General features: G+C 44.7%; 1 protein-coding gene across 3 annotated transcripts; it reads left to right on the forward strand.

Annotated features, from left to right (window-relative positions):
- Positions 1-276: 276 nt before the first annotated feature.
- Positions 277-3,784, forward strand: Myod1 (myogenic differentiation 1). 3 transcript variants are annotated; one of them, XM_020155048.2, is made up of 4 exons: positions 277-812; positions 1,448-1,995; positions 2,476-2,554; positions 2,844-3,784. In XM_020155048.2, the coding sequence occupies exons 1-4, from the start codon at positions 698-700 to the stop codon at positions 3,092-3,094; spliced, it is 993 nt and encodes a 330-aa protein (XP_020010637.1). In that variant the 5' UTR covers positions 277-697; the 3' UTR covers positions 3,095-3,784. The 3 variants fall into 3 exon arrangements, with proteins under 3 accessions (XP_020010637.1, XP_020010643.1, XP_020010647.1); XM_020155054.2 differs by having other exon boundaries at positions 277-800; XM_020155058.2 differs by lacking the exon at positions 277-812 and having other exon boundaries at positions 1,140-1,995.
- Positions 3,785-13,980: the final 10,196 nt, after the last annotated feature.

The raw sequence follows: 13,980 nt of genomic DNA on the forward strand, positions 1-13,980 counted from the left end.
AGTGGGGGCTGGGGATAGAAGCATGCCCTCTTACTAGCAGGACCTTGCTCCTCCGCTGAGAGGTTCCACATCTTCCCTCTCTTCAGATTCTCGCCACCACAATTACTCCAAGAGATCGCTATTATCCCAAGTTATAAAGTGGACACTGAGGCCTCAGGAAGGAGATGTGACCGCCACAAAATCCCGCAGACTCCACTGTAGGTGGGGTCCTCTGGCCAGGTCCCGGAGTTTGTGACCTTTACAAAAGGCACTTCCTTTGACTCAGCACAGCAAGATAAGACAAGCCCAGGAGAGATGGGTTTTCTTCCCAGCTGAAGAGGCCTCTCAGCCTAGACCCCAGGCCATGGCAACAGATACTGGACCAGGGAAACTTGCAGGGTTAAGTTGTACAGGATCCGAAGTCTCAGCAGCGAGTCCCAACTCCCGTTAAGACCCGGCTGGGTTTCTAAGCGTCCAGAACAAATGGGCTCGACCCATGGCGCTCTGAGCGACTCCCAGGGCCAAGACTGGTCGAATGTCACGGCCTCCACGTCATTTGGCTCAGGTTCGCCCACTTAGACTCTCTTGGTCTCTCTCACTAGCTTCTCAACCCTGGCTCTAGCTTTCTGCTCTCTGTCTCTCAGTCTCTTTAGTTTTATCTCCTACCGTCTCAGTTTCTTTGGATTTCTCTCTCACGGTCTCACCATCTCCACTCTACATGTGTCTCTGCCCTATTGCTTTGCGTCACTCTCCAAATCTCTGCGGAACTGATTTCTACCCTTGGATTCACCCACAAATCAGGAGACAGACTGGGGTCCAAGGTCAGTTACGAGGTGAGAGGGCGAGGCCAACTTCCCCCGTGCCCCCGCGGACGCAGGAGTAGGGTACAAATGCAAAAGAGGTTTGGAAAGGGTGCGCGGGATAGCCAGGTGCAGTGCCATTGGGTCGCTGGTCTCTGTCTCTCTCCTTGCTTTGGGAGGGGCCGGAGCGCGCGCGCACTAGCGCTGAGGGGCCGAAGGGGGCACTGTCTGGGCCCAGCTGCCACCCTGGGGACCCCCAAGCTCCGCCCTACTTCGTTCCTATTGGCCTCGGGCTCCCCCGCCCCCCGCTGCCTGCTCTGGCTCCCAGACGTTTAGACTACCACAGATAAATAGCCCAGGGCTCCTGGCTTGAAGCTAGGGGTGAGGAAGCCCCAAGAGCTGTGGCCGCTTTCCTTGCCACACGTCCCCGCCCGACAGGACCGGGCGGGGCAGAGGACAATCGGGTGTGCATTCAAATCCCCGGCACTTTGCCATCGAACCTCCGGTGCTCTGGAGTGGCAGAAAGTTTGGGGCAAATATTGCCAGTCGAGTTGGGCAAGGCCAGGACCGCACCTCCCCACATTAGGATATGGAGCTACTGTCGCCGCCTCTCCGAGACGTAGACTTAACAGGCCCCGACGGCTCTCTTTGCTCCTTTGCCACAGCAGACGACTTCTATGACGACCCATGTTTCGATTCACCGGACCTGCGCTTTTTCGAGGACCTGGACCCGCGCCTCGCGCACGTGGGTGCACTCCTGAAGCCAGAGGAGCACTCACACTTCCCCGCCGTGGTGAACCCGGCCCCTGGCGCCCGCGAGGACGAGCATGTGCGTGCACCCAGCGGGCACCACCAGGCGGGCCGATGCCTACTGTGGGCCTGCAAGGCGTGCAAGCGCAAAACCACCAATGCCGACCGCCGCAAGGCAGCCACCATGCGCGAGCGCCGCCGCCTGAGCAAAGTTAATGAGGCTTTCGAGACGCTCAAGCGCTGCACATCCAGCAACCCGAACCAGCGACTGCCAAAGGTGGAGATCCTGCGCAATGCCATCCGCTACATCGAAGGTCTGCAGGCTCTGCTGCGTGACCAAGACACCACGCAGCCTGGCGCCGCCGCCTTCTACGCGCCTGGCCCGCTGCCCCCAGGCCGCGGCGGCGAGCTCTACAGCGGCGACTCAGATGCGTCCAGCCCGCGTTCCAACTGCTCAGACGGCATGGTAAGAGCAGGACCCCAAGTGGGAGAAATGAAGGCGGCACTCTTGATATCTGCGATGCTTTCCCCAGGGCGGGGAACTGGCACTTGAAATGGGAGGGAACCCTTCCTAGGGGTAGGCCCCTTAGTTCTGGGCAGCTGTGGCTGGGGTAGCCAAGTATTTTGGAGACTCGCAGGACACATGCGATCCGCCCGATTGGAGTGCTATTAGATCACGGCTGTGCCGACGTGAAGTATACTTTCTCTCCACTTATCCTTACTTCCAAAATGCATGTTGGTGTCCCTAAAGTGACTGTCCATCCTTGGTTTGGCCCTGTACGCTGCAACTCTCAATTCATGAAGGCTTCTACCTCTCAACCTGCATAGATCCGGTCCTAGAATTCCTGATCTAGACTTGGGAAGTTGGGGAAGGGGCAGCTACAGGAAGTGGTGCTCGGGCCGCGCTGTCCCGAGGACCTGACTCTGTTGTCTTTGCGGTTTGCAGATGGACTACAGCGGCCCCGCAAGCGGCGCCCGGCGGCGGAACTGCTACGACGGCGCCTACTACAGCGAGGCTCCCAACGGTGCGTACTCCTAGCTTTGCCCTGCTCGCACCTCCTTTGAGTGCCTCCCACCCGCACCCCGCGCTATCTTGGCTTTCCTCTATCTAGGACCCCCCCCCCCCATCACCACCACACATATATCTTAGATGATGATGCAGGGTATGAAATACTAAGCGTGCGGCTATCTGCTCCTTTCGCCCGGACTCTGCCAAGTCCTCAGTTTCCCATCTGTCCCCAAAGCCCTGGGCCCTGGGGTAGGAGGCTTGCCAGGGCTCAACTCCTGCTTACTAATCTATCCCTTCCTGTACAGAGCCCAGAACCGGGAAGAGTGCAGCCGTGTCGAGCCTGGACTGCCTGTCCAGCATTGTGGAGCGCATCTCCACGGAGAGTCCCGCTGCACCCGCGCTGCTGCTAGCCGACGCGCCACCAGAGTCGCCTCCGCACCAGCAAGAGGCGGCCACCCCGAACGAGGGAGAACCCGGCGCCCCCACCCCGTCCCCGGACGCCACCCCACACTGCCCTACGGGCGCAAACCCCAACCCCATCTACCAGGTGCTCTGAGAGGCGGGCTGCAACATCGGAGGACACCGCTGCCTACCCTACCAAGGGAATGGTGCCCCTAGGGTCCCTCGAACCCAAATGATTGAGCTTAAACGCCAGTTCACCCAACCGCGCTTTAAAAGCGACACCTCCCGAGCTGAGAAAGCAGGAAAACTGGAATGTGTTCCCGCCCCTAGTCCCCGGGGAAGGACACAGTACGTTATTTCTACGCAGCACCCTTCCCTATAACCCACTGCGATGGCCACTTAGTGTTCCTCGGTGAGCCAGAGCTGATTCTCGAGGGGCCAGGCCCTTCCTTTTCCTTGCTGCCTCCCTCATGGGGGTGAGACCCTCGAAAACCTAAACCCTGCGCCCACCCCACCCCCACCAGGTTGTCTTTGGGGGGAGTGGCCCCTACTTTCCAGAGCCCTCGCGACATCCACTCTTTTCCACCGCCTGCGGGGTGCGCTCCAGTCCCAAATATAACACTTGTAACCATACCCCCACCCCACCCCCATCCCGCGGTTCAGGACCACTTTTTGTAATACTTTTGTAATCTATTCCTGTAAATAAGAGTTGCTTTGCCAGAGCGGGAGCCCCTAGGGCTGTATTTATCTCTGAGGCATGGTGTGTGGTGCAACAGGGACTTTGTATGTTTATACCGCAGGCGGGCGAGCCGCGGGCGCTAGCTCGCTCAGGTGCTGGAAATAAAGATGCTAATTTATACCGCGGTGGCGCTGGCTTTCCCTGGACTTGGGGAGGGATCCAGAGGCATCTCCTCAAATTGAGCCAGCTGTCCCGCAGCGACCTCTGTAGGCAGCAGACAGATTGCAAGGAGAAAGCCTGCCACCTTGGGAAGGAGGTGTGTATTTGGTTCCTCTGATCTTGACTCCAGCACCATATCAAATTCAGTGGTTCTCATGGGAGGATGTGCATTAGATTAATCTGAGTTTTAAAAAATCCATGTCCTGTCCCACCCCCTAGAGATTCTGATTTAATGAAACTGCCCAGATACCCCAGGCCAGTTATTGGTATTTTCCAAGATTCTCCTAGTGATTCTAAAGTGTGTATAAGGTTGAGAATGGTTAGAGAATAGCATCCTTCTGATTGCTATTCCAGAAAGATGGCTGGGAGATCATGGCTGCAGGGACAACTCAAGAGTCTTCCTAGGTATAGAGAATGGGATGGGATGTACACAGCACAAGGAGGAAAAACTAAAAGGGTCTGGAGGAGACTTGCAAGCCTTATGGTACTTACAGGCCCTTAATGATAGTGTAACTGCAGGGGGTAGCCTCAGCCAGGAGCCCATGCTCAGAGCTTACCCTGTCTCTGCTAATGAGACAGGAACCCAGAGCCCATTCAACAAATGCCAGGTCCTGTGCTGAGGAAAAAACAGAGACCACTGGATGTAGTTCCTGCCCTTTGGAAGTACTCAGACATTTTGGGAGAAGGGGGGGTTGGATCTTTTCAGTAACTGGTTGCATCATAATGATTGAAGCACTATAATGTGGATGTGTGGCAGAGAAACACCACAGGAGCAGTCTGGGAAGTACAGACAAGCAGAAAACCTCTGGTAAGAATCTTAGAGGAACTGGTCAGGAAAGAGGGAGCAAGGATGAAGAAACAGCAAATGCAGGGGCCTGGAGGGGAGAGAGAGCAAGCTGTGCCTTCATAGACCTGAAAAGGCTTGTGAGGAAGGGGCCTGAGGTGAGATGGGGAAAAGGCAGAGGTGGGGCCACAGTGAACCTGATTTGGGCTTTATCCTGGAGGCAATAGAGGAAATAAAACAGGGGAAGGATATAGATAGGTGGATAGATAGATAGATAGAGCGAGCTGTATTTTAGAAAGGTCAGTTTGGGCTGGCAAAATGGATGGAGGGAATAAGATGACATAAGACCTGTCATGAGGCTGCTGAGGTTGTTCAGAGGAGACGAGACATGTCCTGAACTGGGGCAGTGACTGGAGATAGAAAGGAGGCATAGGACCAGAGACAACTGTGGCAAATAATGTGTTGGGAGTGCAGGGCACTTTGAGGGCACAGTCCCTACCTCCTATAGCCATAGGGGAAATAGCTATTAGACACAGAATAAAGTGAATAGTGCAAAGTGCTGTAAAGAAAAGTAAAGGATTCAATGAGAGATGAAAATAGGAGACAAGAAAGTAATCAGGAGAGAGGAGAACACAGTTTCTACACTGAAGGAACCAATAACCCCTTTACTCCTGAGGAAATTGCCCTGTAGCAGGTACATGGCTTCACAAGCAGCAGACAGGCTAGACTCAGCCCCGACTCACCTCCTCAGCCAGGTACACTTGTGCAGTGAACAACCTGAAGAACTCTTCACAGTGCCTTGTGTGTGGAGGCACACAAGAGAAATGAGAAAGAAGGAGCCATGGATGTCCTCACGCTCTGGTTTGCTTCTGAGTGGGTGGTATCATTACAGAGATGGGGACTTCAGGAGTATGAGCAGATGTGTGGATACATTTAATCAGGACACTTCCAGTTGCAAGTGACAGAAACCTCATTCAAATTACTCCATAAGGGGGTGCATTGGGTGGCCAAGGGTAATAAGAAGTAGAACTATAAGCACAACAGTGTCTAGAGGCTGAGCCTGGAGCTTCTTTTGCTTTTCATACATTCCCCCTTTTGTCTTTACTTGGCTTTACCCTCTCTTAGTCCATATTGGTTTTCTCCAGCAATTTGAAGTTTACTTCAGGTCTCACAATTAGACTCCAGCTAGAAAATTACCAGAGACGTTTAATTGGATCATGAGGTAGAATATGAACCAACGTCGAGGGGTTCCCAAGACTGTGCTCTTAGCTACCTTGCTCTGTGGCCTCACAGAGGGAGTCAGAATAGAGCAAGTAAGGGGAAGGGTGATCATGCCATGAGAATGGAATCAGGTCCCCTACTGATCGTCCCTTACCTCAAGTTCTCTTGGGAAGCATCTAGCTGAGCCCAACTCCATTTGCAGCAGAGCTGAAATGTGCCTTGCTCCTGGGGCCATTTTTTTCTGTTTTGGAAATGCTGGGGTTTGAACTCAGGACCTCACACTTGTTAGGCAGGCACTCTACCACTTGAGGTACATCCCAAGAACATTTTTTTGCTTTAGTTATTTTTCTTTTATTGTTTTTACATTTACTTACATATGTATACATTGTTTGGGCCACCTCCCCCCTTCTCCTGCCCTACCTCCACCCCCCCACTTTAATTATTTTTCAAAGATAGTATCTCCTGCTTTTTTGGCCCCAGGCCAGCCTAAGACCCAAATCCTACCAATCTCTGCCTCCAGAGTAGCTGAGATTGTAGGCATGCCACCCCACCCAACCCATCCTGGGGCCATTTTTACCTGAGCTGGATCTGAGGAGGTACCAAGGCCATGCCTCCAACACATATGTATGTGTCCTACACATATGTGCTTATGCAATAGCATATATGTACCTAGATTTCACCAACAGAGGCTGATATACCATGAAGCCAACAGAGTTGAGACTTCAGGTCTCCTTTCTTGCATGAGCCCCACCAAAGGCCTTGGGAGAAGCCCTAGAACTCTATTCACATGGTCTAGTTTCTTTTTGAATTTGCCAAAGTCAATTACTTTAAGCAATCAGTTATGATCATAGTATCTTTCTATTCTGGCTTTCTCTTGTATTGGGCAGCATTTATGGGCATGTTGATGTCCAACCCAAAGGAATAAATTTCATTTGGGTTGAGTGGAATATATTTTAAATAAATGGAACATTAAACAGAAGCAATAATGTTGAACAAGGATATAAATTAAGATGATTCTATCATTGAGGAGACAATTGTATCTTAAAAATATATTTAGATCATGCCAAAAAGTAGTTTATTAAAAGAAGGGGATAAAAGGAATTCAAAAAGAAAAGGAGAAGTCAAACTATCCCTAATTGCAGATGACATAATCTTATACTAAAAGACCCAGAAAACTCCACCAAAAAACTCCTAGACATCAAAAACACCTTCATCAAAGTGGCAGGATACAAAGCCTGGCACCAGTAGTTCATGCCTGTAACCCTAGATACTCAGGAGGCAGAAATCAGGAGGATCACAGTTCAAAACCAGCCCGGGCAAATAGTTTGCAAGACCCTATCTTAAAAAAACCCTTCACGAAAATAGGGCTGGTGGAGTGGCTCAAGGTGAAGGCCCTGAGTTCAAGCCCCAGTACCACACGCACACACACACAAATAGCAGGATATAAAATCAATTTACAAAAATCAGTAGCCTTTCTATACACCAACAAACTTGAGAAAGAATATAGGAAAATAATTCCACTTAAAATAGCCTCAAAAACAAATACCTGGGAATAAACTTAACAAAGGAAGTGAAAGACTTTTATAATGAAAACTACAAACCATTGAAGAAAAAAATTGAAGACTACACAATATGGAAAAATCTCCCATGCTCATGGATTGGCAGAATCAATATTGTGAAAACAGCTATATTACCAAAAGCAATCTACATGTTCATTGCAATCCCCAGCTAAATTTCAATGACATTCATCACAGAGATTGAAAAATCAACCCTAAAGGTCATATGTAAGCACAAAAGACTGTGAATAGCAAAGGCAATACTAAGCAAAAAGAGCAACGCTGGAAGTATCACAATACCTGACTTCAAACTATACTAAAGAGCCATAGCAATAAAAACAGCATGGTACTGGCACAATAACATACATGAAGATCAGTGGAATAGACCAGAAGACCTAGATATGAATCCACATGACTGTGCCCCCTGATTTTTGACAAGGTGCCCAAAACATACAATGGAGAAAAGACAACCTCTTCAACAAATGTTGCTGGGAAAAGTGGATATCTGCATATAGAAAACTGAAGCTAGATCTATGTCTCTCACCCTGTATAAATATCAACTCAAAGTACATTCAGGACCTTACTATAAGGCCTGAAACTTTGAAACAATTATAGGAAGTTTCAGGAAATGCACTGGAACATATAAACAGTAACTTTCTAAATAAAACTCCAATGGCTCAGCAAATAAGAGAAAGGATGAGGAACTGGGACTGCATCAAACTAAAAAGCTTCTGCACAGCAAAAGAAACAGTCACTAGACTCAAGAGACTGTCCACAGAATGGGAGAAAATCTTTACCAGCTATTTATCCAATAAGGGACTAACATCAAGAATCCTTAGGGAGCTCAAAAACCCAACCCCCCAAAATCAACAACCCAATGAAGAAATGGACACATGAATTGAATAGGGAATTTTGAAAGGAAGAGGTACAAATGGCCAATAAATACATGAAAAACTGTTCAACTTCCTTGGCTATAAAAGAAATCAAAACTACACTAAGATTTCATCTCACCCAAGTTAGAATGGCTATCATCAAGAACACAAACAACAACAAATGTTAGCAAGAATGCAGCAAAACAGGAACCCTTATACACTTTGGTGGGAGATTCCTTTAAAACCAAAAATAGAACTGCCATATGATCCAATGATAACACTCCTGGGCATATTCCAGAAGGAATACAATAGTCAGGATACAATAGAGACACTTGCACACCAATGTTTATTGCAAGACTGTTCACAATAGCCAAGTTATAGAAGCAACCCAGATGCCATACAAGTGATGAATGGATCAATAAAATGTGATGCATATATATAGAATGAAGTTTTATTCAGCCATAAGGAAGAATGCATCTATGTGTTTTGAAGGTAAATGGAATTGGAGGACATCATGTTAAGTGAAATGAGCCAGGTTCAGAAAGACAAAGGCTGCATGTTTTCTCTCATGTGTGGAAGACAGATCCAAAGACAAACATATACACAAAACAAGCATGATTATACATATATTTATATGTAGAACACATTGTAATAGTGGAACTTCTCTATGGCACTCAGGGGAGGAGAGAAAGGAAAGTAGAAGACATAATGATATACATGGAAAGCTGTTGAATAATGGGGGTGGAAGGGAAGGGGGTAAGGGAAAGTAACAGAGGAGGTTGAATTGACCAAAGTTAAGTATATTAATAGCTGGGATACATTGAGAAACCCCATTGAACATTGATTTTCGAATCAAAAATAAAAGACAGGACTGTAAAATAAGTATAATGTGTGTGGAAGGGAATGGGGAGTGGTGAAGAGGAGCTGAAGATGGGTAAGATGGTTGATGGGCTTCATATACATACATGAAATAGAATGAGGAAATCTCTTGCAATTACATTAAGTGGGGCAAGGAGAAGGCTACAAAGGAGAGATGGTGAGGGCAACGTAGCCAATGTGCAATGTAAGCCTGTTAGAAATTGGAACAATGAATCCCCTCTGTACAATGTATATATGCTAATAAAAATGAAAAAATGGGATAACTTTTTAATAGAATCATGCCAGAGACTCTTGCAGTGTTTGATAATTCAATCAATGAAGAACAGTGAATTATATGAACACATTGGAAAAGTATTTAAATTTTTTGCTGATCTGACACAAAACACTAACATCAACAAAGATAGCATAAAATTCCTAATATGCCACTAAAACGAGACCTCAACATCAGCACAATTTTTAATGAAGTTTGTCAGTTAAAAACCATTTAAGATTTATCATCACACAAGAATATCCAAAATGCCTTGAACTCTGACAGCCCACAGAGGAAAGAAACTTGATTGAGGCTTCCCCAAATGTGACACCAATCCTAAAAATGTACATGACATTTTCAACAAAGTTATGAGCCTGAGAGAAGCTTCCCAAAATTATCAATGGTACAAAACAAGTTTTTATCAACCATGGTAAAGGAAAGACTGAATGATCTCTCTGTTCTCTGCATAGAAATTGATATTATAAAACCATTGTCACATGAAGAAGCAAAGAATGTGCAGCCTGGTGCTGGTGAAAAAGAGTAGACAAAACTGAAAAAGGCAAGATGGAGCAAGAGGAGGAAGGCAGAAAGACAAGAAGAGAAGAAACACAAAAACAAAGATGATGACATGATAACGATGAACAAGTTGATTGTAGTTCAGTTTTCTCATCTTTAAAACATTTAAACTACCTGCACAAAAGTCACTACTATTTAAAAATTAGATTTGAGACTGTGTAATATTTGTTTTTTAACATTGTTTTAGATAACATTTGACAATGGGTTTTAATTCACATGGAACTCTCCCAGGAACAGAGGGAAGTAGTAAGTTCAAAATATGTCAGTAAGTCCATGATTGTCTGGGATGGAGGCCTAACTGTGCCATTAACCAGCTCTGGACATTGGGAAGGTGACTTAACCTGTTTGGACTTCAGTTTTCTCTGTGAAATAAATTAGTTATTTAAAAGGTGTACCCCAGTTCTGAAATTCTTTAGTAATTCATTCAAAGCATTTCAATAAAAGATAAAGAAGTAGAACTTTTTCAGATAAGGGATATGAGACCATATAAACATTTTTCTCAGCTTAGATAAATTATTTATATCCTCTTGGTTAGCTGACCCTTCTCTATTTTTCCCCAATTTATTATTAAAATGTAACTCACATAAAACTCACCCCTTTAAAGTGTATATTTCAGTGATCTGTACCATATCCACAAAGTTGTACAGCCATCACTACCAATTCCAGAACATTTTCATCACCCTCAATAGAAGCTCATACCCATTAACTCACTACCTATTCCTTCTTCCTCATTATCCTGGTCACCACGGATTTACTTTTTGTCTCTCTGGATTTACCTATTTTGGACAATTTCTATGACTAGAATCACACAGTATGTAGCCTTTTGTGTATGGCTTCTTCCTCTTAGCACGTTTTCATGGTATGTCTGTGCTGTGGTATGTGTCAGTACATCACTCCTTTCTAAGGATGAATAAATTCCATTGTATAGGTTTATCACATTTTATTTATCTATACATCAGCTGATGTACACTTGGGTTGTTTCCACTTAGGCATTATGAATAATGGTGCTATAAACACTCATGTATAAGTTTTTGTATAAATGTATATTTTTAATTCATCTGGGTACATACCTAAAATTGAAATAGCTGGGTATATCATAATTTTACATATTTGATGGATTGCCAATCTTTTCCCAAAGAAGCCTCACCATTACATTCTATCAGAATTCTCATTTCTCCACATTCTTTTGTTTTGAGGGGGGGCAGCACTGGGGTTTGAACTCAGAGCCTCTCACTTGCTAGGCAGGCACTCTTAAAGCTTGAGCCACTCTGCCAGCTCTCCATAGTCTTAACAACACTAATTATTGTTTTTTTTTATCATAGCCACCCTAGTGAGTATAAAGTAGTATTTCCTTGTGGTTTTGAGATGCATTTGCTTAATGACTAATGAGGTTGAACATGTTTTCGTGTCTTATTGACCATTTGTATCTTCTTTAGAGAAATGGCTATTCAGATGTTTTGCCCATTTTAAAATTGGGTTCTTTATCTTTTTATTGATGAGTTATGAGAGTTCATGATACATTCTAAATATTAGACCCTTATCAGATACATGATCTGCAAATATTTTCTCTCATTCTGCAGATTGTCCACCTTCTTGACAATAACCTTTGAAGCACAATTTTATTTAGTCCAATCATTTATTGTTTCTATTTTTTGTGTTTTTAAATGTCATATCAAGAAACCATTACTTAACCCATTTTATAAGTCTTGTAGTTTTAGCTCTCACATTTAGGAATTTGATCCATTTTTAGTTAATTTTTTACATGGGGGGGTCTAAATTTGTTCTTTTGCACATATACATACAGTTGTTCTACATCATTTATTGAAAAGACTATTCTTTCTCCATTGAATATTCTTGGCTCCCTTGTCAGAAATTAATTGCTCATAAATGTATGGGTTTATTTCTGGACTCTCAATTCTATTCCATTGATCTATGCATCTGTTCTTACACCAGTACCACACAGCTTTGTAGTCAGTTTTGAAATCAGAAAGTGTGAGTTCTCCAGTTTTGCTCTGCTTCAAACTGTTTTACCTAAAGCTGGGCACAGTAGCAAGCAGCTATAGTCCCAGCTAATCAGAAGCTGAGGCAGGAGAATCATTTGGGCCCATGAGTTCAAGACCAGCCTGGGCAACATAGCAAGACCTTGTCTCAACAAAGAAAAAGAAAGAAGGGGAAAGAGAGAGAGAAAGGGGTAGGGAGGAAGAAAGAAGTAAGAAAGGAAGGAAGGAATGGAGGGAAGGAGGGAGGGAAGGAAGAAGAAAGGAAAGAAAGAAAGAAAGAAAAAGAAAAAAAGAAAGAAAATACTTCTTTATTCTGGGCCTCCTGAATTTCATGAGTGCATCTTTAAGTAGCACTATCCGGGTGGTATTTTTAATAGGTACTTACCTTGCTTGGTATAACCAGGCACTGTGAATTGAAAGCAGGTTTTTTTTTTTATGAGTCTTTTTTTTTCTTTTTCTTTTATTATTCATATGTGCATACAAGGCTTGGTTCATTTCTCCCCCCTGCCCCCACCCCCTTCCTTACCACCCCCTCCGCCCCCTCCCTCTCCCCACATCCCCTCAATACCCAGCAGAAACTATTTTGCCCTTATTTCTAATTTTGTTGAAGAGAGAGTATAAGCAATAACAGGAAGGAACAAGGGTTTTTGCTGGTTGAGATAAGGATAGCTATACAGGGCATTGACTCACATTGATTTCCTGTGCGTGTGTGTTACCTTCTAGGTTAATTCTTTTTGATCTAACCTTTTCTCTAGTACCTGTTCCCCTTTTCCTATTGGCCTCAGTTGCTTTTAAGGTATCTGCTTTAGTTTCTCTGCGTTAAGGGCAACAAATGCTAGCTAGTTTTTTAGGTGTCTTACCTATCCTCACCCCTCCCTTGTGTGCTCTCGCTTTTATCATGTGCTCATAGTCTAATCCCATTGTTGTGTTTGCCCTTGATCTAATGTCCACATATGAGGGAGAACATACGATTTTTGGTCTTTTGGGCCAGGCTAACCTCACTCAGAATGATGTTCTCCAATTCCATCCATTTACCTGTGAATGATAACATTTCGTTCTTCTTCATGGCTGCATAAAATTCCGTTGTGTATAGATACCACATTTTCTTAATCCATTCGTCAGTGGTGGGGCATCTTGGCTGTTTCCATAACTTGGCTATTGTGAATAGTGCCGCAATACACATATGTGTGCAGGTGCCTCTGGAGTAACCTGTGTCACAGTCTTTTGGATATATCCCCAAGGGTGGTATTGCTGGATCAAATGGTAGATCGATGTCTAGCTTTTTAAGTAGCCTCCAAATTTTTTTCCAGAGTGGTTGTACTAGTCTACATCCCCACCAACAGTGTAAGAGGGTTCCTTTTTCCCCGCATCCTCGCCAACACCTGTTGTTGGTGGTGTTGCTGATGATGGCTATTCTAACAGGGGTGAGGTGGAATCTTAGTGTGGTTTTAATTTGCATTTCCTTTATTGCTAGAGATGGTGAGCATTTTTTCATGTGTTTTTTGGCCATTTGAATTTCTTCTGAAAGCAGGTTTTTATTGGTGCACAGAAAAATACAGTTATATAGGAGATGAATTTTTCATTTTCAGTTCTCTTTGATATAGCTAATATGAAATAAATGTTTTATTAACTGAATATCATTTCATGATGGCCAGAATGGTTGCAACTGTTTTTGTTGGCATTCTAAATGCTTCCAAGTAAACATAACTTGTTTAGAAGCATTATATAGGTATATCAGCCAATTAATAGAAATTGGGTTTTTTTGGATTTTTTGATGTTTGTAGTATCTGTCAGCTTTTTAAAAAATGTATATTTCATTATGATTTGTATGTGTTCAAATAAATATTTCCTTTTGTCGTCAAGTTTTAATTCTTTTTTGATTTCTCCTTTTTAAAGAATGACTCCCAAAATGTCTTGGCTTCAGATCCCACACCACCTGGACCCATCTCTGTACACTGCTGGTCATGTCCACTTGCTGGCTCATACACACACACACGTGTCCTT

The sequence above is a fragment of the Castor canadensis genome, chromosome 1, assembly GCF_047511655.1.
Source record: "Castor canadensis chromosome 1, mCasCan1.hap1v2, whole genome shotgun sequence".
Lineage (NCBI taxonomy): Eukaryota > Metazoa > Chordata > Mammalia > Rodentia > Castoridae > Castor > Castor canadensis.